This window comes from Chrysemys picta, chromosome 22, assembly GCF_011386835.1.
Source record: "Chrysemys picta bellii isolate R12L10 chromosome 22, ASM1138683v2, whole genome shotgun sequence".
NCBI lineage: Eukaryota > Metazoa > Chordata > Testudines > Emydidae > Chrysemys > Chrysemys picta.
Genome location: NC_088812.1, coordinates 8415616 through 8441428, shown reverse-complemented (window position 1 = coordinate 8441428; position 25813 = coordinate 8415616). Strand labels below are relative to the sequence as shown.

Sequence of the window (25813 nt, the reverse complement as noted above, 5' to 3'; positions counted from 1 at the left end):
ATAGACCCAGGCGATTGGGAAGGATGTCATGGCTGCCAGCATGAAAAGGAGGTCAGGAAGGATGAAGAGAGAGAGAGAATGTGAGTCAGATCAGAGGCGATCACTTAACCCTCTAAGGGTAGCAGGTTCTGCAATGCCTGCTGTGCCATTTTACATTTTAACTGAAAACCATTTGTTTTGTCATTTTTTGTTCTGAGTTTGAGAAAAGGAAGGAAGGAGAAAGTGTCGTATGAGCATCAGGTTATGCCTCAAATTCTTAACGTTTCAGCTGTATTCAGGCCAATTCCAGAACAAAGAACAGAAACTGATCCACAGAGTCCATAAAGTCGATGATTATTGTCATGATTTGTATTATTCACTGCCACACAAGCACTGTTCAGCATATGCCAGAAAATATAATCCCTGAGCCAATGTGTATAAAATGTGTAGCTAGGGATAAGATGGCTCAGATATATAAGTATGAAGTGTATCGTTATTGCACACATGTTAATATCTATAAGTGGAGGCGCTGATGACAATAGAAGTTTTACCTGATTAAGGACTAGAAGATTTGACCCTCCAACTTTTTTTCAAGAAGAAGAGCTGCCCAGAGCTCCTGTGTCTGTTTATTTTCCTTTCCTGCCTGTAGTGGCCCTGAGATACCTCAGAAGACTCGATTTTTTTCTCAGTTTTAAAATGTGAAATTTTCTTGCTGTTTGGTTTTAAATATTCTCCTGAGAGAACTGCAACTCAATCACTGCAGTGTTGTGTTTAAGGGCCTTCTGGAAAGTAACTACCCTTTAAACAGAAGTGAAAGCAGTGTTGACAACTCATGATTTTGTCATGACTCTCGTGATAATTTTTGTTCTCCTTAAAGCCCCAATTCCTGGAGCCAAGTAGATACATGATGATTTCAGCCTTCATTGTTAAAGAAAAATGAAGTTTCTAGCCCGGATGGCTGTGGAGAAAGCTTCAAAACAGTACCCCCAGTGCACCCTAAAGGCTCAAAAAGCAGAAGGCAAATAAAAAAACCCAAATCTATTATTTGTTCATAATCTCATGATTTTTAAGACAATCTCGTGATTTTTGGTGAGCCTGACTCATGATTTTTGAGCATTTGGGGTTGGCAACACTTTGAAAGTGACTTGCAAGTGTCAGTTTCACTCCTGTTTAAAGTCAGTGCCTCGTCTATTATTTGTAGTGGGGTAACTCTTCTAGAGCCCCAGGTGCAGGTGCAGTATAAACTCACGGGGCCTTGCCTTAGTAGGATGTTTCCAAAAGTTAAATCATAGAATCCTAGAATATCAGGGTTGGAAGGGACCTCAGGAGGTCATCTAGTCCAACCCCCTGCTCAAAGCAGGACCAATTCCCAACTAAAGCAGGACCAATCCCCAACTAAATCAAAAACTAAATGGACAATCCCCAACTAAATTATCTATTCCAAGCTTTGTGAACTGCAAAAAGTAAGTAGGCTGAATGATAGAACGTAATCTAGATTTTTCTACAACTGTTTCAATTGTTGTGTTCAAGGGTAAGAATATGCATTACAATTTGAAACCTAACCCAGTGTCCCTTAAGTGACTTGACACAAGCTGTCAGAACATGTTAGTATTAGAGCAGAGTGGGTCTAATTTTTATTTAATTTTCTTTCTTGATATAGGAATTAGATACCATGCTCCTGTCAGCTAATTGCTAAGTTGTTATCTGCAAAAACAAACAAAACCCCAGAGTTTTTAGGTGCCTAAGTAGCCCCTAATATCAGTGAAGCCACTAAAGCTTGCAGAACCATAGAAAAACAGTCCTTTCTGTTGAGGTGCTCCGTGGCAAGGTGGGCGGGTGCCCAAATAGAGATATGCATGCCTTCTAGCACCCCACTGCAGTTTAGGAACCCCATTGCTGCAAATCCACCCCGTATGTGCCTGCACATTGCCAAGACTCACAATCTTGCATGGCAGAAATGCTTAATGGCTCTGCACACTTGCATGACACTGTGGATTTGCCCACTCCAAAATGATTTCCCACTGACCAGTAGCAATTTGGCGTTGAAAGCTTCCATAGTGCAATCGCTATTCACTTCTCCACTGTCAATTCCGCTCTACACTTCCGGGCTTGGGCGAGCATGGCACACAGGTCCAGAAATGTGAGCTTTTGCACCAAAAGATCTGCTGCCACTGCTTGTCATCCCCAACCTGCATTACTATGTGATCACCCTAGTCAGTGCTCATTTCTTGGGCCCAGAAGTGGTGCTCTGTCATCTGCAGCGCCTCTGTGAATGCCACCAAAACCTTTGAATGATTTTCGCCATGTCCTTTAGCAAATTGTCCTTGAAGAGATTGTCATGTCCCCTGTGGTTGCGGTACTGCCTGCAGGTCTGCAAATACAAGAGGATTGTGCGTCCTGTGTTTGCATCGGTCATGAGAATAGTTCAGCACTCTGGGGGCTCTGTGCTTCTCTCAAGGCTGGATGGCAGACACCAAAAAGTGTTGTGGGATTTTTTTTAAAAAGGTGTGAAAATTATGGGATATGGATGGTGTGACGGGTTCCCCCCGGGGTGCCACCTGGAACTACAGTGCCACTGAGCCCTCTGACTCACCAGCACGGGCTCCCTCTCACACTGGGCTGCTGTGACAAGTTGCAAAGCCCTCCAGGTTTGCACTTTCACCGGCATTCACACAGGTAGGGACACACCCAGCTTCCCAGCCTAGGACCCCAGAGCAGTACCGTCCTGCCATGGTCAAATGTGGCCAGCATATGGGTTTAACACCCAGTCCGCCTCTCCCTCAATGTGAAGAGGACCATGCACACTTGTGGTAACCAAGCTGAGATGTTCCCCAGAGACCTTAGTCAAACAAAAGCCAATCCACTGGTTTGGATTAAAACATAAAATACGTTTATTAACTACAAAAGGATAGATGTTAAGTGACTATAAGTAATAGCAAACACATCAGAGCAGATTACCTAGTAAATAAATATCGAGCTTAACACACTAGATAGGTAGGATATGAATTAGCAAATTTTCCCCCTGCGTGATAAACAGGCTGGCAGAATCCTAAGGTTCTGCAGCTTGTGTTTTCCAGGTTTTCATACATAGGCTAGAAATCCCTCTAGCCTGGGACCATCACTTCCCCCCGTTCCTTTATTCCTCAAGTGTTTCCAGGTGTGTTGTTGCAGGGAGAATGAGCTCTCCCTTTTATATCTTCTTCCCACTTGCTGGAAAGCTCTTTTGCTCTGACCTGGGTCAAACAGTTCCCATTGTGTAGTGAAAAGAACAGGAGTACTTGTGGCACCTTAGAGACTAACAAATGTAGTGCTATCTCGGAGAGGTTTCTATTGTACACAATTCCCGCGGCAGTCCTTGTGCTTGTGTGCATTTCCTCAATAAGCCATTAACATTGTTTGCCCTTTTTACTGTTGTACCCGAAAGGCGGCTTGTGGGTGTTTTCAACCTCACAACATGTTTCAGTAACACAGCCATAGCCAGACTTCATAACGTCACATATGACAAGAGCACATACAATCCAACGAGATATTAATGTCCAGCAGATCACGACTTTTAGAATGATACCTCACAAGGCATACTTTGTACGAAACATTTCCGAATTCCATGACAGTGGTGAATATTGGGGTGCCAGAGTGTCACAGATGACATTATGGGATGGATAATGTTGCAGGTTGGGAAATTGACCCCTAGCTCCCAGAGATCCCTGGGCCAGTCGTTTCTGCCCCACAACACATTGCAAAAATTTTCCAAAAGACATTGTGTGGGACAGCAGCACGTCACACTGGGATACCTACCTGTGGTGCAGCAGACTTTGCATCACCACAAGCTCTCCTGATGAGTACACAGAATGCCAATGCAAGCAGCCAAGTATGCATGCACACGAGCTATAGGCAAACTTCAGCGGCTGTACACCAATGTAAGGTAATGTGATAAAGTGAGAATTTTCTGTAATATTTTTATGAAGCCTATGTGTGCCTCAGTTTCCCCTATACACAGTAGGGTTACCCAGTGAGTGAAAAAGGACTGTTTGCTCACAGGGCAGGCTAAGAGACCTAGGTCTGAATGTTGCCCAAGTGTCTGAGCTGTGATGAGTCATTAAAAAAGACTGGTTGAGTGTGATGTACTGCCCCGGGGTGCCACTTGGAACTGTCTTCTGCTGAGCCCTCTATCTCACAAGCCTAGGCTCCCTCTCATATTGTAAGGCGATGACAAGCTGCAGACCCCTCCAGGTCTTACACCCACACAGCCATACACATGCAGGGACACACCCAGCTGCAGTTACATGAATGCTTCTCCTAGCCACTCATGAAATAACAATAGAGAGGCTCCAGCCAACTTCCCCCAGCTCCCTAGCCTAGGACCCCAGAGCTGTACTGTCCTGCCCTGACCAGAAGCCTGACCAGTATAAGTTATTACCCAGTCCTCCCCTCCCTCAATGTGGAGAGGACAATGCACCAGCTGTTCCTGAGCACATTTCCCTTTGCACTTCCAACAACACACTGTTTTAGATAAAAAATATAAACCAGATTTATTAACTACAGAAAGATAGATTTTATGTGATTATAAGTAATATTGTACAGATCAAAGTTGGTTACCTGAGGAATAAAACAAAATCGCAATCTAAGTTCTATACACTAGAGAGGATTTGAATCAAGCAGTGTCTCACTGTGATGGTATAATCAGTCCACCAATCTTCCATACACAGGCTCGAAATCCCTTTAGCCTGGGACCACCCTCCCCAGTTAAGTTTTTGCTCCTAAGGTGTTTCCAGGTGTTGAGTTGTAGTGGGCGTGAGGCCAAGTGGTGAAGTTGCTTCCCCCTTTTATAGCTTCTTCCATCTTGCTGGAAAGATCTTTGCTGTGACATGATTCAAACAGTGTCCACTGTGTATGTGTTATCTCTGAGAGGTTTCTATTGTACACAGTTTCTGGGGTAATCCTTGTTAGTGTGTGTATTTCCCTCAATAGGCTATCAATACTGTTGGGCCTTTTTATTGTTGTATCTGAAAGGCTGGTTTTGGGTGCTTTTAACTTCACAGCATATTTCGGCAACACACACATAGCAAAACTTCATAACTCCAGATACAATGACAGCACATACAATCCAACAGGATATTAATACTCAACAGATCAAGACTTTTAAAATGATACCTCACAAGGCAGACTTTGCACAAAACATATCATAATTATATCACCATGGTGAGAATGGGGGTGTTGCTTTGGGGTACAGAATGTCACACTGAGGCCAACCCCATATCCATGGAGAATACATGAAGGCAACAGCAAAGCCAATCACCAGGACATTCACACGAGCAACCAACGACCCAGAGGGAGATGGATTCCCCCACCTCTCAGCAGGGAAGCTGAGAAACATTCCCCAGCTTGAGAACAAAGGATGGGGAAGGTGTGTGTATGTGGGGTGGGGGTGAATGGGATAAGAGTTGGTTGCTGGAAGGAGTCAGTGCTGTCACCTGAGATCTGACCAAGGAAGTCAGACAGAGAGACAAAATTTGAATGATGGAGTTCACTACAGCTTGGCTAACCAGAGTGGACTTGGATTATGCTTTAACCTCCATTTCTCTGCTAACCTAAGGACTTCCTAAGCTGTGTTCCAGGAAACTTATGAACCCGACTGTTTTGACATCACTGTTTGAGTGCCACTGCAAATGCTTGCTGAGATGCACTTATCCTTGAGGAGTGGACAAGTCTCCACCAGGAGTTTGTCTCAGTTGGACTCACCGAGCAGAATTCACAGGATGAGGCAGGAGGGCTGGAGCCCCAGAGGCAGTGAGGCTGAGTGGCCCAACCTGAAGGAAGAGGGAGACCCCTTGGGGGTCTGGCACATGGAAGGGGTTCCTCCAAGGGACTGTCCCAAAGCTGGGAGTCTAGCACTGATCATATGGATCAGTGACACTTGCATCAGTTTGTAGTGTAGACATGACCTAAGTAAGCTGGGAAGGGCTTGGAACTCCCTCCCTCTGGGGCATGAGCCAACTGGTCACTACCAGGGGGCAGGAGTTGGGAACTTTCCCTAGGGCAGGTTATCCCATGACTGCCACTGCGGGGCTCCTAGCACCTTCCTCTGAAGCAACTATGCTGGGAGTCTCGGAGCTGGGAGACCGGGCTAGATGGCCTCTGGTTTGATCCCATCCGGCAGCTCCCATGAGCTGGGTCCTTGTGTGTGTCCTGCCCAGCTTACACAACGTGTTCTGGGACTGGAAACCATCAGGAGCAGTCGGGCGTCTCCCAGAGACTCTGAGGTAACATAATTGAAGGCCCCAAAGGGCAGGAGGAACAGGGCAGGGAGCAAGAAACTGCAGAGACCGCTGTTGGGTAACTGGGAGCGCCCGGTGCCACCTCAAAGGGAGGGAATGGGGTGGGGCTTTCCTACAGAGGGTCTGGGAGACAATGGGTGAGGGGGGTTAGCTATTGCATAGGACGTGCCAGCAGCCAGACAGCGGAGCAGGGTGAGGAGCTGGTAACTAGCCCAATGAGTGCCACAGTCTTTTCATGTGCATGTTTCCTCTTTACTCTCCTGGCCACTGGAGGGAGCAGCACCCTGCAGCCCAGGTCTGGGGAGTCTGGCAGGATGACAGCCCAGCTCAGTGAGTGTCAGCAATACACTCCCCAGTGAGAGGACACTCAGAGATGTCTCACACATTAGTACTTGGATTATTCATTTCTGCTACCAGAGCACCCAGAGTCCTGGGGCCACATGCATGTTGCGGCGGGCAGACCATAGCTATAGACTCAGCCGGAATTTCCAGCCTTCCGCCTATCTTAAGCAATAAACATTTGTAAAAAGTGGAATTTTGGCAAGGTTGATGTGCACACCTCTCCATGCATCACTCAGCTGTCACCGTATCCACCGCACTCTCCTCCCACAAGGGCTCCAAGCAAACTTCCCCAGCGCCCTCTCCCCTGGCATTGCTGTGAGCCTCCCATAGATAGCAGGGACGGGCAGACAGGTGTTTGGGAATTCGGGAGTCTCCGTCTCACTGACACCTTGGAAGCTTCATCTGCTGCGTCTCTGGAACAATGAAGGCCTGGCTCCTTCTCATCACAGCAGGAATCGCCTGCAGCTTGGCCTCTGGCAGTAAGTAGAGATGCTTTGTTTCACAGAATGCTATGACAGGCAGCAGATCTTCCCAACGGGGGCTTGACCATGGAAGGGTCTGAGGCCTCTCCCCATTGGGGCGCTTAGCGTCTCTAGGGTGACCGGATAACAAGTGTGGAAAATTGGGACAGGAAGGGTAATAGGCTTCTAGGGGGGGTGGAGGGGCGGGTAATAGGGTCCTATGGGTGGTAATAGGGCCCATATAAAGCCCCTAATATCAGGATGTCTGGTCATCCTAAGTGCCTCTAGGAATTGCTCAGCTTCTTGTGAAGTTGAGGCCCCCAGGACTTAGCAGGAGAAGGTTTGAGAAGAAGGTAGAAACTGGAGGCTGCTCTAGTATTTGGAGTGTTGTGATGGCACAGCCATAGGTGCTGGGGCTGGAGGTGCCGTCGCACCTCCTGGCTTGAAGTGGTTTCCATTAGACACAGGATTTACAGATTGGCTGAATGGCTCTCAGCACCCTCACTATACAAATTGTTCCAGCACCACTGGGCACAGCCACCGCTGGGGTTATACCCGTCTCAGAAATACTGCCTGGGCTCCTCCAATTATTTATTGTGAATAATTTACACCCCATCCCTGCAAATGTCCCCTTTACTTTCTGTCCAAGCTCAGGCTGTGATTTGCTCTGATTTGTTTTTCATTCATGGATAGTCTGTGAGACACTTTCCATGGGCTCCTCGGCAGCCTGGAGTCTCCCAGTGCTGGGTGGAGGCCATGACTGACTATGTTTTCCTCAGAGACCTTCTTTCCCAAGTATCACTATTATTCACCAAGTGACACATTGCGTGGGCAGTTTGTGACTAGCGCTGGTGCTAATCAGATGATAGTGGCTAATGCAAAGTTCGTGTGTGTCTTTTCCTCTTCATGCAACAAAGACAATATGAAGAAATCACCAGGGCACAGTAAGGTCCCAAAGAACCAGGTTTACTAAACACACACAGCACCCTCACCCTAGCTACAGGCAGGGTGCTGCTCTGGCTGGTTCTTGCAGCTATGGAAACAGAGAACACAGTGAGTACCACTAGAAGGCTCACACACTATTTAAAGGGATATTACCCTATTCTGATACATTACATTTCTGAATAAGGAATTCAACAGTTTATATTTGCCGTGAGTATTAACTCTCTGTGATTGGGTGTTTGCTCTGTTTGAATGGTGAGTCGAGTCACGTGATATTGTGTTAGTCAAGTCACTGTTTCCAGACTGAATGACCTAACCTTTCTAAACAGCAGGATTGCTTTTTTATGTCCGGTTGAAATCAATCCCTTTGCAGAGGCTTAGCCCCACCCCCATGCTCTACTGGCCTGGATCTCTGGCGGGGGGCTTTGTGCAAGCGCCCGAGGCCTGGGGCAAACGTCAGTCTCTGGGAACGACCGAGGAGCAGGTTTGACCCTTTAGTCAGCAAAGATGAACTTGTTGCTCCGCCAGGGGAGCTGGACACTCCAGTCTCAGAAACCCCCAGGAATTGTGCATCTAAATCCTTTAGCCAGCTTTGAAAGTCTCAGCCCAAATCACTAGCCAAAGGCCTGATTTTCTGCTGTCTTCCACCTTGTGAGCCATCTCCACTCATAGGCGCCGACTTTGACTTTTCTCCGGGGGTGCTCTACTCCTGCTCCGCCCTGAGGCCCCGCCCCCACTCGGCCCCACCTTTGCTCCATATCTTCCTGCCCCCACTCCTCTCCTTCCACCAAGGCCCCAACCCCGCTCCACCTCTTTGCGCCCCCACTCTGCGCCTTCCTTGAGGCCCTGCCCACTGCTCGCTGGTCTCCGCCCTCTCCCAAGCCCCTCCTCGAGCCGCTAAACAGGGGTTTGGTGGCGCTGCCTATCAGCTGTTTGGTGGCATCCTGTGGTACTGGGGACAATGCCTTTAAAGCAGAGGTCCCCAAACTGTGGGGTTCACTCCCCTAAGGGGGCACACAAAAATGTTTGGGGTGCAGTGCGGCCTGGGCCAGCCCCCACAGGGGATGGGGAGGGAGCACCACCCAGCCCCACTTTCAGCTCCTCCCCCAGCTCTGTCTGTTCTGGCTGCGTCCCCAGCCTCAGGACAGGTCCACACCTGTCTGTGGCTATGGCTGCCAGCCCCCACCAGGGCCCAGCTATGGCTTCACTCCCAGCTCCGTCCCCTCCCCGAGCTGCAACCGCAGCCTCAACCCCCTTACCCCCATCTGCATTTCCCTCCCACCTGCCCTGGGAGCTGTGGCCCCACTCCCGGCCCTGGCTTGTGTGGGGAGGGGGGAAGCGTGCACAGGGGTAAGGGAGGGGGCAACCCTGTAAAGTTTGGGGACCACTGCTTTAAGGGCTGAGCTTCCCAGACAGAGAGGCTGGGTGTGGTGCTGGGAAGCACAGCCAGTTGGAATGGGACACAGAATAAAGTGCCTTAAGCACTGCGTGATGCTTGAACCCCACACCCTTCTCTCCTGCCAGCATCCGGGATGTCCCAAGTCAGGAATTTCTTTGGTGCCTTGGTGGTGGTTTGCAGCAAGTGGCCTGGATGATTTCATTGTACACTGAGCTCACGGTACTTCCTGAGGACACACCGGACTCACGGGAGCTGCTCGGTTTGACTCACAATTTGTCAGGAGTTCCCAGCATTAGGTGGCACAACACTGGGACGTTTAATCATAACCAGGTTCTTCTTCCCTGATTTGCAAACCAGGATCTATCTGCAAGAGCAGCTGGAAGCAGGCGGCTTGGGCTCCACTTGCACCACTGCACTGACTGGAGTGGGAGGACTGGGACAGGAACGTACTGAGGTTCTGTTGCTTCATCTATCCTGTTAGATACCATGGCACTGACCGCAGAACTCCTGGGGCCCAGAGAGCAGATTTTCAGGGCACTGCTCATACTCCAACACATCAGGCACTGCTAGAGCTCCTCAGAAAATGGGGTTTTTCATTGAAAACTCAAAAGCGGAATATTTTTCTCTTTTCGGGTTTTTGAGTTTTTGACAAGAAATCAGACTTTTCAGACGCTTTCCACAAACATTTTCATTTAGTCAAATCCGCCATTCTTCATCAAAAAAAGGTGTGATGGGAAATTCCCAACCAGCTTTAGAAGGTAGCATTCCGCAGACGGGGACAGCCCAGCGGTCCAGCTAGCCCCAGGTCCTGCCTCTGCCAGTGCAGAGACACTTTCGAAGAAGGCAAACTCACCCCCTCCTGAGCGCTCACGGAGAGGGCATTTGTGCCATGCTGCCATGTAGAAGGAACTTTTTTTCTCCTGATGCTGTCTAGCAATTAGATTAGCATGAGGATTACTGGTTGCCCTTGTCATTTGTTTCCTGACTAGTGCAAGGGCAGAAGTTATTCTTGTTTGAAAGTGACTAGTCTAAAATAACGTGGCCTACTTCTAAAGAAGTTTATTGATCACTCCCAGCTCCGTCCCTGCCCTCAGCTTCGGCCCCTGGGCATTGCTCCATTCCAGGGAGAATCATGCTTCGCGGCTTATCATCTAGGGTTGCATCAGTCCAAAAGAAGTTGCATAAAGGAACCCAATCTGTGAGGAATTTGCATACAAGTTATTAACAGGGAAGCTGACAGGTCCAGCGCCTGGAGCTATACAACACTGAAGCACTGATACTGTGAGGCATGGCCATGCTATGGGCTCACTAACAACCCCCACTGATTCCCACACGGAGCAAAGCCAGCAGGAGCCTGGCTCCTTCCATGGGGATTGCTGGATCCCAGGTGCAATATCACAGTATGACAGCGTGCAGAAATTTCCCACAGTCCTGGCGTGGGGCAGGTGAGTACAGGATTGCGGGATCACTCCAGGGCAAATGCTAATTGCCTCCGTTTTCAAGTGCATCTCATAAACCCTGGCACAGCAGCGAGTTTCTAGCTACAGCTGATTTATGGCAGGGAAACGAAAAGCCTCTCTTAGTCGCTACTGTTGGTGACATTTCAAAGGTGCAGGCACCAGGTGCAGCTAAAAGACACTGACCTCAGCTGGGGTCCAGAAGTACTCAGTGCAGCCCAGTGAGGGAGGGGCCTGCGTGCGGGCATGCATGGGCAAAGATGCCTTTAAGTCACTCTGCTATTGCTGATTCTGGGGCCACGCTGGAGCCTGGCTGGTCAGATCAAAGTGTCGCTGGCCTGCGCTGCGACCGGGTCACTCCCCTCCCAGGAATCTCTCCACTGCTTCTCCATCACATTCATGCTTCTTGCCTGCACCTGGCAGGCCTGTCCTGGCTAGCGACACCAGTCGCCATTGGCTGGCTGTGTCGCCCACCTGCTCTTTCATGCACTCTCCCAGCCTGCAGCCTCAGCTCCCTCTCACTTCAGACCCAGACGAGAGGCGGCTGAGAATTTTACCTCCAAATGCTTTTCCGGCTCGTTCATTGGGATATTCCACAACGGCCGCAGCAGATGAAATTCTCTGGGTTTTCGGTGAAAAGCCAAAGGCCAAAACAGATTTCAGGAATCGGAAAACAAAATGTTTTAATTTTTTTTCGTATTTTTGGTGACTGAAAAATGTGAACTAGTTGGGTGGAAAGTTTTGGTCTTACCAAAATATTTCACTCACCCAGATAAAATGTTTCAGTTTTCAGTTACAAAAAGAAGGAAAACATTCATTTCTAATGCTTTCTATTGGTCAGCAACCCCCCCGCCCCCCAGATGTCAGACAATTGTTTTTGGCAAAAACAAAACCGTTTCCTTTTTCACTGAAACTTTTGGCCGGGAAGAAACACCAGTTCCCAGGCAGCTCTGCAGCAAACCCAGTCCCACCATCAGGGCCGGCTCCAGGGTTTTGGCTGCCCCAAGCAGCCAAAAAAAAAAAAAAAAAGCCGCGATCGCGATTGCGATCTGCGGCGGCAATTCGGCGGGAGGTCCTTTGCTCCCAGCGGGAGTGAGGGACCGTCTGCCGAATTGCCGCCGAATACCTGGACGTGCCGCCCCTCTCCGGAGCGGCCGCCCCAAGCACCTGCTTGCCAGGCTGGTGCCTGGAGCCGGCCCTGCTCACCACGATTCAAGCTTCCTAGATTCCAAGGCCAGTAGGGACTGCTGTGATCCTCTAGTCTGACCTGTGTAACGCAGGCCACAGGACTTTCCCCAAAAGAATTCCTAGAGGATATATTTTAGAAAAACATCCAAAATGACTTACAAATTTTCAGTGATGGTAAATCCACCATGACCCTTATATTGTTCCAATGGTTAATTATTTTCATGGGCTGCTCGTCAGGTGGTGCAGCCATAAGTGGGCCATGTCCAAATAAGACAGGGTAGCCCCGCTCATACCTTCCCGTCTCTCAGCCCCTCCACCGCCAGTTACAGACAGTCATGGCTTTTCCTTTCCCTTTATTGCAGCTGCTGGGGATAAAGAGGAAACAGAGACAGCACATGCCAGCTCTGCCGGTGAGTCTCTATCAATGCCTAGGGGCTGCAGTCCGGGATTCACAATGCTGGGAATTAACACAACTTTCTATTAACTCCCTTGCTGGCCCTTCCCAGGGTGAAATTCACCTCAGCACAGGCCTGCAGTCACCTCAGGGCTCTGCCACAAGCCAGCGGGCTGGGGCCAGGGGAGTCTCAGGCCTGCGTGGGGCTCAGACTGGATGATCACAACGGTCCCTCCTGGCTTTAGAATTGCAGAAGCTGTGAAAGCAGCGTTAAATGGGGCTTACGAGCTGCCTAGGCCTCATTCCCAGAGTCATCAAATTCAAGGCCAGAAGGGACCATCGTGACCGTCCAGCTCGAGCTCCAGCACCGCCCAGGGCATGGAACCCCCCAGCGACCCCTGGCCGAGCCTGTCCCACACTCGATGAGCGGACTCCAGCTCACGGAGACTCCACTGCGTGCTCTGCGCAGAATGACTCGCAGCCTCTGCCCAAACAGAACCGCCAGACCCGATCCAAACTCCCCTGAATGTTAGAGAACGTCAGGCTGGGACCCAAACGTTGCGGGTTGAGACCATTGCTACTCCCCTATGCCACGTAGCTGACTCGGTCAGCAGCAAAATTCTGAGTGCGATCGACGCCCCTTCTCCTGGCCTGGGCCAGAACAGCCTCTCCCAGGGGATCGGGCTGGAGCATCTGTGCCCACGACCACGTGGCTCCAGGTTGCTGTTCACTGAGAAGGAACTTCCATCCTCCCAGGTGATCCCCACTTACCCACGAGGGAGTATTCTGCACTTTCCTCTGGAGTGGGTGGCATGGGCAGCTGTCACAATGCGGGTCCCGACCAGGGCCGGCTCCAGGCACCAGCTTGCCAAGTAGGTGCTTGGGGCGGCCACTCCGGAGAGGGGCGGCAGGTCCAGCTATTCGGCGGCAATTCGGCGGACAGTCCCTCACTCCCGCTCGGAGCGAAGGACCTCCCGCCGAATTGCCGCCGCAGATCGCGATTGCAGCTTTTTTTTTGTGCTGCTTGGGGTGGCCAAAACCCTGGAGCTGGCCCTGATCCCGACCCACGTCATTGGTCGGATTCAGCAGCGTGATTCCTGCATGACTAGCCCAAGGGACGGTGTTGCTGCCTTTTAAACTGAAAGCTTGTTTTTCCTTTCCCCCAGGCTTGTACACAGATCCCGACTCCTGCAGGGGGCGCTGCCACGAGCCGTACAACAAGCAGGATGAGTGTCACTGTAATACCAAGTGTGAAAAACATCGCAACTGCTGTGAAGATTACCATATGCACTGCAGTAAGGGTGAGCGGCCTCTGGCGGGACACGGGACTAGGCTGGGCTCTGGGTTGCTTCCTGTCGCTCTCCCATTCCACCATTATTATCGGTTGTGGATTATGCTTATTAGTCTGTCCAATTCTCACACTTATGGGTCCCAAATGGAACACGGAGAACGACACAGCAGAGCAATGCACTGGCTGTGTGCGCTTGTGTCTGTGTGTGCTTGGATGTGCCCTTGCGTGTGCAAACATGTGTGTGTGTGCCCACGTGTGTGAGGTCCTCTAATGAGTAGAAAACAAATGACAATCAGGCACCAACTGCTACCCTCGGTTGCTCTAGATAACACAGTCAGTGTAAGTCCCTGGGAAGTCCACACAACCCAGGTGCCTGAGTCCGGGACTGTCTACTGAGTGATCGTTTGCTTTCTTTTTTCTTTTCACTTAATGTAGATGGGAGACAGACGGACCCCATGGCAGGGTCTGCAGACTCCACGGGTGAGTAGCTGCACTTGTCGCTAGCAAAGTGTGTGACCTGCGGCCATTTTCCAGCGAGCCCCTGCTGTTTCCCCAAACACAAGGCTCTGCACATGTGTTATTGCTCTTCTGCATTTCCTATCAGTACAAAGGCCATGGGTTTCCAAAGCCGTGAATCTCATGATTCAGCAGTTTTTCTGCAGTTACGGCAATGTGGTTCAGTCTGTGGTAGAAAAGTTGTAGGGCTGTGTGCCACAGAAGTAGATCCAGGTGTAAACCTGAGGTAGGGTTACCATATTTCAACAATCAAAAAAGAGGACGGGAGGAGCCCCGCCCTAGCCCCGCCCCCGTCCTGTCCTAGCCCCGCCCCCAGACAGCCCCCCCCGAACTCCTGACCCATCCAACCCTCCCCCCTGCTCCCTGTCTCTTGACAACCCCCCCCAGAACCTCCCTGCCGCTTCTCTGACCCCCGGCCCCCTTACTGTGCTGCAGAGCAGCGCGCTCGACAGCGCGGGAGGGGAGCAGGGTCAGAGCTCCAGACTGCCGGAGGCCGAGGCGAACAGCCAGCCGGCGATCTGCGAATGCAGGGAGGGAGGGGGAGGGAGGGAGAGAGAGGAGGGGAGTGGTCTCAAGTTGCAGGGGAAAGGAGGGGGAAGTGGAGGAAGGGCTCTGGCTGCCGGAGCCCGTGCGAGTGGCACGATCCGGCCGGCTGCCCTGTAAGCCACGCACGCTCTGCATGGGGGGGAAGTCCGGACATTGACAAATTCCCCCCGGACGCTATTTTTAACTCAAAAAAGCCGGACATGTCCGGGGGAATCCGGACGAATGGTAACCCTAACCTGAGGGGCAGGATTTGTAATAAGCTGCAGATGAAAGGTGCTAGGAGGTGCCAGACAATGTCATAAGGCCTCTCGGTCCCCACATGCCTCTATGGCCTCAAAGAGTCATGGACTTTAAGGCCATTGTGATCATCCAGTCGGAGCTCCCGGATAGTACAAGCCAGAGAATCCACCAGGATCTTTGCATGGGCCCAGCAGTCAGTGATTGTAGTGATAGTCTGTGATTGGGCCAGAGCAGATCTTTCTGAAGGAGATGCCCGGGCTTGATTGAAGGACTCCGAGTGACAGAGAATGCCCCTTGGTGAGCTGCTCCAACGGGGAATTCTCCCATTGCTACAAATTTGCATTTCATTTTCTGTTTCAATTTTTCAGAGTTCAACTGGATCTCATTCTGCCTTGGTTTGCCATTCAAAACGCCCACGGCTACCAGAAACCTCCTCCCCATGTGGTACTTACAGACCCGGCTCAAATCACCTTTTCACCTGCTCTTGGATAAGATCACAGATAGAGCTCCTTCAGTCTGGTTTTCCTGACTTCGAATCATTCCTGTGGCCTTTCTCGGAACCCTTTCCAATTGTTCAACCTTGTGTCTGAAGTGTGGGTACAATATCCAGTATCAGGCTCGCCGACGCTGTATACAGGGTAATAGCACTTCCCTGCTCTGATTTGATAGTCCTGTTGTCATGGCGAAGCACCGTGTTCACACTCCCAGACGCAGCCACACTGGGACCTCATGTTCGGTTGGTTTCCATCATCAACCCCAAGTCCCTTTCAGAGTCCTGCTCTCCAGCACACAGCATGTCAGGCATTCTTTGTTCCTACGCCAGAGAGGAGCTGATCTCGCCGGGATCCCTCCCTGGTTATCTGAGTGAGGAGATCAGGCTCTCTCCCTGCCTGCTCCGATGTGGGGCATGACATCGACCCGTGGCATCTGTAGCATCGACCCCCTTCAGTGCACAGTGCAGGTAGATGGTGCTGTGTGGTGCTGGGGGAAGCATTTATATCTATATCTATACCCAGGAACAGAGAATGCAGGCATATTTACAGCCTGGGAAGCAGTGATTCTGAGAAAAATTTGGGAGTTGTGGTGGATAATCAGGTAAACATGAGCTCCCAGTGTGATGCTTTGGCCAAAATGGCAAATGCAATCCTGGGATGCATAAACAGGGGAATCTCAAGTAGGAGTAGAGAGGTTGTTATACCTCTCTGCTTGGCACTGGAGTGGCTGCGGCTGGAATAATGTGTCCAATTCTGGTGCCCACAGTTCAACAGGGGTGTTGATAAATTGGAGAGGGTTCAGAGAAGAGCCACAAGAGTGATTAAGGGATTGGAAAACATGCCTTATAGTGACAGACTCAAGGATCTCAATCTATTTAGCTTAACAAAGAGAAGGGCAAGGGGTAACTTGATTACGGTCTACAAGTACCTACATGGGAGCAAATATTTAATAATGGGCTCTTCAATCTAACAGACAAAGATCTAATACAATCCAATGGTTGGAAGTTGAAGCTAGACAAATTCAGATAAATAAGGTGCAAATTTTAACAGTGAGGGTAATTAAACTTTATAAAAATTACCAAGCGTTGTGGTAGATTCTCCAACACTGTCCATTTTAAAATCAAGACTGGATACTTTCCTAAAACAGTGGTTTTCAATCCATGGTCCATGGACCACAGGGGGTCCACAGACTGTCTAAGATTTCCAAAGAGATCCGTACCTCCATTTGAAATCTTTTAGGAGTCCACAAATGAAAAAAGGTTGAAAACCCCTGTGCTACAAGATCTGCTCTAGTTCAAAAAGGAATTGAATTGGGGAAGGTCTCTGGCCTGTGTTATACAGGTCCCACTAGATGATCAGAGTGGTCCCTTTTAGACTTAGAGGGTCTGTCTACAGTGCAGCTGGTAGCGTGCCTTGCAGCCCAGGTAGACAGACACATTAGCACTGCTTGAGCTAATGTTCTAAAAATAGCAGGATGGACGTTGCCGCATGGGTAGCAGCTTGGGCTGGCCACCTGAGCTCAGACCCAGGCAAAATTGGGCAGTCGGACTGTAAACTGTCACTCCCCCATAATCACCTGACTCCAGGAGCCAGGGCTTGATGCAAAAAAATAAATAGTGGGAGCCTCCTGGTGAAATCGTTAGAGCTAGCAGCACTGCTCCTGCTGGTGCCCAGGGCGAGGGGCCTGTCTGTAGGGAGAACTCCTGCCCTAGACAACCAGGGCCCTTCCCTGCAGACTCACTAGTTCCAAGGGTTGGGAAGCCTTGTCCGCTGGGAACTCCTCTCAGTTGCAAACCTGGCCCCCTTTGGGAATGCTCAGCCCCCGTAGCTCCTGAATTTCCCCTGCCCTTGTGACCTCTTCCCACTGCCTCCCAGAGCTTCAGTATCATCTTGTGTGCAAGGCACATTGCAGGTGATGCCCTTGCCCCAATGCACTTGCAGTCTGCAGATAATCCAGCGTGGGGCTGAGACCAGCACGAAGCCTGGGCGCCCTGTGGGCTGAAGTGGGACTGAAGTGGTGCCACAGCCTTGTGCTCCCTATGCCCTGGGGTGACTTTTGCCTTAGCAGCGAGGTCGTACTGGGGTTTTGGGGCTCCCCCACTTAGAAGCCTCAGTTCTCCCTCTCCCCAGCATTGCTGTGGCTTTCAATAGCCCTGCCCCACTCCCTGCAGCTCTGTGTTAGGGGGAAGCCTAAATCAGGACTAGCTCCCTGATGTGGGACAATTGAGTTGCTGGAATTGCTGAAAGTGGGGTGCTGGGCCCTCCCTCAAGGGTAAGCTCCCCCAGGCCTGGCTCTTCACATCCACTCATCTGCTTGTGCAATGGCCCTGACCCCTGCAGAGGGATTCTCCAGCAGTCACGACTCCATCACCAACGAGGAGCTTCTGAGCATCTCCGAGCAGCTTTTCAAGGTGGACCACAACAAAGCCCAGAAGTCAGACATCACCATTAACCCGCAGCATCTCACCTCCTCCGCCGAGACCAGAGACAAAGAGGATCGTTCTCCTGAGCCGTGAGTGCTGTGTGTGCTCGCCATTGCCTTGGGCTGGGTGACCTGCTCCCAACCCCCGCACAGCTCCAGCATGAGGGTGGAACGTGGCCCGGTGCCATGCAGGGCTCCGAGCAGGGAGCCTGCACGGGAGGGGATGGGCTGAAGGGCCGTGTTACGATGTTAGAGAATGTGAGTTCCTGGGGCGGGGAGAGAGAGCAGGGAGAGCCCCTTGATTGCTGGGGCCCCAGCTGGGGGAGTCAGGGGAGCGGAGGGGGCAGGCAGAGCAAGTGGGGTGGGGGGCAGTTTCAAAGAGCTGAGGCCTAAATTTTCAAAAGTGCCCAGTGATTTTGGTCACTGGACCTGAGACAGTTTAAAGGGGCCTGATTCTCAGGGTGTGCCGAGCACACTGGCTCTGGCAGTCCAGGCCCTTTAAGGAACCTCACATTGGGCCCCTGGCGTCCCTGGTCACTGGCCCTGGGTCCAGAAAGCTGCTGTCCTGGCCGCTCCTGCCCCCCCAGCTCCAATGATCTCTCCATTTCAGACTCTACACGTACGTCAATGAGAAGCTCTTCTCCAAACCCACCTATGCCAGCTTCATTAAGCTGCTGGATAATTACCAACGGATGATGGGCCGAGGGGAAGCCTTCAGTGCCGAGCAGCTGAAGGAGCAGGAGAACTTCCTGCAGGAGGTCATGAAAACGGAGCTCATGAAACAGCTTTACAGTTTCCTGCACAAGAAAAGTAAGTGGATCCCGTGCTGTGCCTGGGGTAGCACTGGGCGGCCAGGGCCTGCTGGGGTTGTACTGGGAAGGGCCTGCTGGGGTATAGGGTGACCAGACGTCCCGATAAAATCGGGACCGTCCCGATTTTGAGCTGTTTGTCCCGTGTCCCGACCGATCTGTGGTCGGGACGCAATTTTTGTCCCGATATTTTGCGCCACCGAGATCACTCTGCTTTTTTTGTGTGTCCCCCTCACACCTCCCCGTCCTCCCCAGTGTCCCGATATTTTCTTCATCTCATCTGGTCACCCTACTGGGGTAGCACTGGACAGCCAGGGCCTGCTGGGGTCGTACTGGGAAGGGCCTGCTGAGCAAGGGATAGGCCTGGTCACCAACCTTCCTGCCGTGTGTATTGCTCAGACTGTCTGAGCATGTGAGTTACCCTGAGAACAGGTGTTTGCTGCATCCGAACATTTCCCAATGGCTGACAGCAGCAGGTATCACCTGTTCCACAAAATCAGGGGTGTGCGCAAGGGGCGGGCAAGCAGGGGCATGGGCCCTCCAATAATCGTCATGGGCACAGAACTTCTCCGGTCCCGGGGCCATGGAGGTAGGGAATATCGAGCTCCTGCCAGGGCTGGGGAGGAAGGGGGGTGAGCGAGCTTCTGTGTCCCCCCCCAGAAGGGGTCAAATTTAAATTCCTGTGCACACCCCTGCTCAAAGTTTCAGGGACCATAATAGGACACTCCTCCATCCCAACCAGCTCCCGTGGCTGCTCTCAGCAGAGAAGCCAGGGTCTGAATGGGGCACAGAACCTGAGCACCGCCTCCCTCCTAGAGAGGTGAGTCCCGCTGGTGGCACTGGGGGGCCCACTCTCTGCTTCCGCTGTGCCGGGGGCACACTGCTCCCAGGGCTGTCAATGCAGCAGCTCTCTCCAGCACTGAGAATTATGAACCAAGAAGGTGCAGGCTAGTTGTGCAACGGGATGGGTCCCTGCAGGTGGGAAGATTAACATATATAAAGAGGGGCACGGTGCATGGGCAGCCGTCCAGCACTGCCTAAGCCAGTGGTCCCCAACCTTTTTGTGGCCAGTAGCACATTCATGTGTTCAGAAGAGTGTGGCGGGCGCCAACAATTTTTCAAGGCTTATTTTGCATTTGTACATTAAATAATACAAAAAACATCATATTTAATATTACATAATATATGAATCCAGAGAGAAGAGAGAAGCCGGAGAGAAGCTGCGAGGACAGAGAACACCGCGCCCGCAGCCCCGGAGTTCTCTGTCCCCAGCAGGCGCGGGGCCCCAGTTTCTCTCCCCTGCTGGGCACTAGACGGGCCCCGCGCCTGCCGGGGACAGAGAACACTGACGCCCGCAACCTGCAGCCTCGGAGTTCTCTGTCCCCAGCAGGCACGGGGCCCTAGCTTTTTCCCCTGCTGGGCACTAGGCGGGCCCCGCGTCTGCTGGGAACTGAGAACACCGCGCCCGCAGCCTGAGTTCTGTCCCCGGCAGGCGCGGGGCCCCGGCTTCTCTCCCCTGCTGGGCATTAGGCGGGCCCCGCGTCTGCTGGGAACTGAGAACACCGCGCCCGCAGCCTGAGTTCTGTCCCCGGCAGGCGCGGGGCCCCGGCTTCTCTCCCCTGCTGGGCACTAGGCGGGCCCCGCGTCTGCTGGGAACTGAGAACACCGCGCCCGCAGCCTGAGTTCTGTCCCCGGCAGGCGCGGGGCCCCGGCTTCTCTCCCCTGCTGGGCACTAGGCGGGCCCCCCGTCTGCTGGGAACTGAGAACACCGCGCCCGCAGCCTGAGTTCTCTGTCCCCGGCAGCCGCGGGGCCCCGGCTTCTCTCCCCTGCTGGGCACTAGGCGGGCCCCGTGTCTGCCGGGAACTGAGAACACCGCGCCCGCAGCCTGAGTTCTGTCCCCGGCAGGCGCGGGGCCCCGGCTTCTCTCCCCTGCTGGGCACTAGGCGGGCCCCGTGTCTGCCGGGAACTGAGAACACCGCGCCCGCAGCCTGAGTTCTCTGTCCCCGGCAGGCGCGGGGCCCCGGCTTCTCTCCCCTGCTGGGCATTAGGCGGGCCCCGCGTCTGCTGGGAACAGAGAACACCGCGCCCGCAGCCTGAGTTCTGTCCCCGGCAGCCACAGGGCCCCGGCTTCTCTCCCCTGCTGGGCACTAGGCGGGCCCCGCGTCTGCTGGGAACTCAGAACACCGCGCCCGCAGCCTGAGTTCTGTCCCCGGCAGGCGCGGGGCCCCGGCTTCTCTCCCCTGCTGGGCACTAGGCGGGCCCCGCGTCTGCCGGGAACTGAGAACACCGCGCCCGCAGCCTGAGTTCTCTGTCCCCGGCAGCCACAGGGCCCCGGCTTCTCTCCCCTGCTGGGCACTAGGCGGGCCCCGCGTCTGCTGGGAACTCAGAACACCGCGCCCGCAGCCTGAGTTCTCTGTCCCCGGCAGGCGCGGGGCCCCGGCTTCTCTCCCCTGCTGGGCACTAGGCGGGCCCCGTGTCTGCTGTGAACTCAGAACACCGCGCCCGCAGCCTGAGTTCTCTGTCCCCGGCAGGCGCGGGGCCCCGGCTTCTCTCCCCTGCTGGGCACTAGGCGGGCCCCGCGTCTGCCGGGAACTCAGAACACCGCGCCCGCAGCCTGAGTTCTGTCCCCGGCAGGCGCGGGGCCCCGGCTTCTCTCCCCTGCTGGGCATTAGGCGGGCCCCGTGTCTGCCGGGAACTGAGAACACCGCGCCCGCAACCTGAGTTCTCTGTCCCCGGCAGCCGCGGGGCCCCGGCTTCTCTCCCCTGCTGGGTGTGGCGCTCTGTTCCCCTCTAGTGGCACCTAGCCCAGCTAGAGATCCATATGTCTGCTACAGCCTTGGCTAAGAGCCATGTGGCTTTTAGTCCATCAATAGAGGCTCATGCATTTAGCTCCAGAGACACTGACACAACCGGGTCTGTCAGCGTTACACATGGCCAGAAGATGCCTCTCTCTGAAATTTGGTTTCCCTCCTCTCACTTGCCCGGGGCCCTGTCCATGTTGCTTTCTCTCCAGAGCGCTACAGCACCCAGGAGGAGTTTGTCAGCGACCTGAAGGAGATGTGGTTTGGCCTTTACTCCAGAGGCAAGGATGAGGGGGATTCCAGCGGCTTTGAGCACGTCTTTTCAGGTACAGTACGGTGCTGGGTACACACAGCCCGGGCAGAGGTTGGCTGGAGTGATGGGCAGCGCCAAGCATGTACTGAGCAGACTTGCTCCCAGACGAAGGCAGAGGAAACCCTCTTCCCCCTAGGGTTCAATGTGTGTGCCCAGCCACGCTCTGCTGGCCCAGTGTCGGCAGGGCTGAGGGGTCGCTAGGCCTCTTCCTCAGGGTGCAGCTAACCAGTGATTGTCTCCTTTGTTATTTAGGGGAAGTCAAAAAAGGAAAAGTGTCCGGATTCCACAACTGGATTCGTTTCTACCTTCTGGAGAAGCAGGGGCTGGTTGACTACCACAGCCATAACTACGACGGGCCTGTAAGTACTGGTGATGGGCAAGTGAAACCCAGCACAGCCCCACTGGAGTCAGTGGGCCAGATCCCTGGCTGGTGCAAATCGGCATCACTCCTCTGGAGTCAATGACATTTTGCCAATTCGCACTAGCCGGGGGTTTGGCCCCATATGTGCGACACGGAGGGTTTTCAGAGCAGTCTCAGGGACCCAGCCGGTGCAATCCCATTGGAATCCAAGGGCAGTTGAGTGCTTGCTCTCTTCAGTTCCGTTGAGGATCCCAGCCAGTATCAGCAATGGCCCATTTGACCCCAGTCTGAGTGTCACATCGGGGACACTTCCTTACGTGCGTTTTTCCTGCCAGGACCCCGGAGGGCAAGATGGGAAGGGCTGGGCCTGGGATAGACGAGCTCCAGTGTGGAAGGACGGCCCAGGGGAAGCATTAATTTCCTTGTGTTAACATCCTCTTGCTCTGATATTTCTGCAAATGAAAGTGTCCCTCGATCTCTGGCTGGGTACACAGCTCTGACCCCTTTCTCTGAGAGCGACCCTGGATCTCTGGGTGACTCACAGCTCTGATCCCTCGCTCTGAGAGCGACCCTGGATCTCTGGGTGGGTCACAGCTCTGATCCCTCGCTCTGAGAGCGACCCTGGATCTCTGGGTGACTCACAGCTCTGATCCCTCGCTCTGAGAGCGACCCTGGATCTCTGGGTGACTCACAGCTCTGATCCCTCGCTCTGAGAGCGACCCTGGATCTCTGGGTGACTCACAGCTCTGATCCCTCGCTCTGAGAGTGATCCCGGATCTCTGGGTGGGTCACAACTCTGACCCCTCGCTCTGAGAGCCACCCTGGGTCTCTGGGTGAGTCACAGCTCTGACCCCTCGCTCTGAGAGCGACCCTGGGTCTCTGGGTGGGTCACAGCTCTCATCCCTTGCTCTCTCTCTTTCTCTTTAGTGGGACTCATACCCTGACGTGCTGGGGCTGCAGTTCAGCTGGGATGGCTATATCAAGGAGGTGGGCTCTGCCTTCATTGGCTGCAGCCCTGAGTTTGAATTTGGCCTCTACACTTTGTGCTTCATTGCTCGGCCGGGGAAGATGTAAGTACTGTGCCTGTCCCTAGCGTCTGTCCCTTCCAAGTCAGAGAGACATGGTGGGTGAGATCATGTCTTGTGTTGGACCAACAGTACTGCATACCTTGTGTGTCACTCAGTCTGCCCCACCAAGGGGAAGGTGGTGGAGCCAGAAGCACCCACTTCCACTGCCCTGTGGTGGGAGGATATTCAACCAGACTCCGCTCACCCCCTGGAATTCCAGGGCCAAGGTGGGCACACAGACCTGTCCCAGCATACCTGTTCTAGGTGACCTCTCGGTCTGACCTCCCTGCTGGGCTCCCAGTCAGAGCCTGGTTCTGGACGGAGTATGGGGTGAGGGGAATTAAGAGGAGGCTTGTCTTGGCCTAGGTGATGTGGGGGAGACGTGAATCCAATTGCATTCTGGACTGAGCTCTGGGGTCAGCATGGCTACCCTCAGCACTGCCTGGCATGGGCTCAGTCCCTGAGCACCGAGCTGCTCGTCTGCGAGAGGGGTGGAGTCAGGAGCAAGGCAGTGCTGAAATGTGGACTTTCCTCCTTCAGGTGCCGGCTGAGCTTGGGAGGCCATCAGCTGGGCATTAAGACCTACACCTGGACCAAATCCACCTATGGCAACGACAGGAAGTATATAGCGACTGCCTACGTGACATCATCCTAATGCTGCCAACGATCCCAGCTGCGGGGAGGCACAGGGAGGGGGAAGGGTGGTGGTGACATCCTGGGAGCATACAGCTGCACCAGGAAACTTGGGCTCATAGAGGGGGCACAGACCGCAAGGTGCCGATCACTCTCTTCTGCACCGGCCAGGCCTAGGCCCTGCCTTGGTGGGGTTAAATGATCTTGCTGCATATGCATTATGTTTGCGTGGTGCTGAAGGAAGCTAGGGCCCTCTGAGACACCTGCACAATGAAGGAAGGAAGGAAGAAAAGAAATATGAACTGTCTGTAGCCCCGAAGAAGCTCCCGGTTCCCTTCCCAAGCATGTGTCCCTCGTCCAGCAGAAGAGTGATAAGAAGTGTCGAGTGTCTAATGTGACAGATGGGAATTAATGCAGACAAGTTAAATAAAAGATGCTTTGAAGGAGTTGGCCTGGCTTCCTTTGTGACATGGTGATTGTCTGGCTGCACAGACGCCTCTCCCTGCCCCTGGGATGTGGGGGTGCTAATTTCTTCAGCTAATTTCCATTGGCGACACAAGCTGAGGGTTGCTTTGGGATGGAGAAAGCGTCTTCTCCACTGGCATGGCGGGCTGGGTTTGGCCCAGGGGGATTGCCCGGAAAATTCAGTACATGGCCTGTGGAGTTCCACGAACATCTGGCCCATGGCCGCAGCTCATCGATGGTGCTTGGCGTTGGCCTAACTGCTCACATTGAAGTCACTGGTAGCACTCCCCTTAACTGCAATGGCCTAGCCAGGGCAATGCTGGTTGCCTTTGGACCCTGCCCCGCCAAGTTCCTCTGTAATGCTGGAAGCGCTCCGGAGACCCTGGATTTACACTGGTGGACATGGGAGCAGAATCCTTCCATGGTCTCTATAGCCACTGGACTCCCCGACAAGATCTAAGGACCAAACAGTGGCCTTGAGCCCTTGGTCTGGATAGAGGGTGATGTGGATCCACCTAAGGGAGAAGGATCATGCCCTTTCCTTCCTGCCAGTCCGAGTGGAGACTCTGCCATTAGGACCCACTAGGCGGTGGGTACACCAGATCACTCCTGGGGAACCGAGAGGCGGGAGGGGTTGCCGTAGTTGCTGTCTGGACGCGGGCATTGCCTGAGTGCAGACTGCTCTGTGGCCATGAGGTGGCACTCACTGCACGTAAGGTTCTGCTAAAAGCCTGCCCTGAACTAGGGTGGAAGCTGCCCTGAGCCACTGCTCCCTGGCTATGTGCCTCATGCTCCCGAGAGTGCGAGGGGAGTCCAGCTCCTATGGACATTCACTCCTGGCCTCCTTGTGGGGGTGCCTGTCCAGGGCCCTGCGGGAGCCCAGTGCAATGGCAGACATAGTGAAGGGCAGCTAGATTCCTCCAAAACACACTGGCACCTCCCTGTATAAAAGGCAAGGGGCATGGCAGGAGATGCATTTCCCTGCAAAGGGGCCTTGGAGGGGAGCTCGATCTGATAACAAAGGGAAATGAGTGTTGTATTAGCATACCCCAGCAGTGGCCAGACCAGACCCCCAGAGATCAGGTGCTTTGTGCTAAGAGCTGCACGCTGGGACCCACTTGCTGGGCCTGCAGAACCCAAACACTGTGTTTGAGCGCCATCTGCTGGCCCCATATCCACTAACTAACTAGTGGCAAACACACCTCTCATTGAGGGAACTCTCCTGTACTGCTGCATGTACGCACAGTGAGGGACAGTCCCTGCCCTAGAGAGCTCCCCATCAAAATGCACCAGAGGGGCCGGGATCACCCCATTTTACAGACGGAGAACAGAGGCCGACACTTTCTGGAACATATTACAGCCCCTTCCTGTCAGTCAGGCAGCACCAAGGGCAGCCAATGGGCAGCAGAGAATTCCT

General features: G+C 53.2%; 1 protein-coding gene across 2 annotated transcripts in view; it reads left to right on the top strand.

Annotated features, from left to right (window-relative positions):
- The window catches only part of ENDOU (endonuclease, poly(U) specific), a 52346-nt gene extending 27969 nt beyond the window's left edge, over positions 1-24377 (top strand). The window contains exons 1-10 of one of the 2 annotated variants that reach the window (XM_065575580.1): positions 2582-7075; positions 12406-12453; positions 13604-13738; positions 14164-14208; positions 17865-18036; positions 18557-18756; positions 21770-21883; positions 22123-22229; positions 23159-23301; positions 23839-24377. In XM_065575580.1, coding sequence (XP_065431652.1) covers positions 7018-7075; positions 12406-12453; positions 13604-13738; positions 14164-14208; positions 17865-18036; positions 18557-18756; positions 21770-21883; positions 22123-22229; positions 23159-23301; positions 23839-23953 — 1137 coding nt within the window. In that variant the 5' untranslated portion in view covers positions 2582-7017 and the 3' untranslated portion in view covers positions 23954-24377. Of the gene's footprint in view, positions 1-2581; positions 7076-12405; positions 12454-13603; positions 13739-14163; positions 14209-17864; positions 18037-18556; positions 18757-21769; positions 21884-22122; positions 22230-23158; positions 23302-23838 lie in introns of those variants that run through there. The other variant, XM_065575578.1, reaches the window with a different exon arrangement.
- Positions 24378-25813: the final 1436 nt, after the last annotated feature.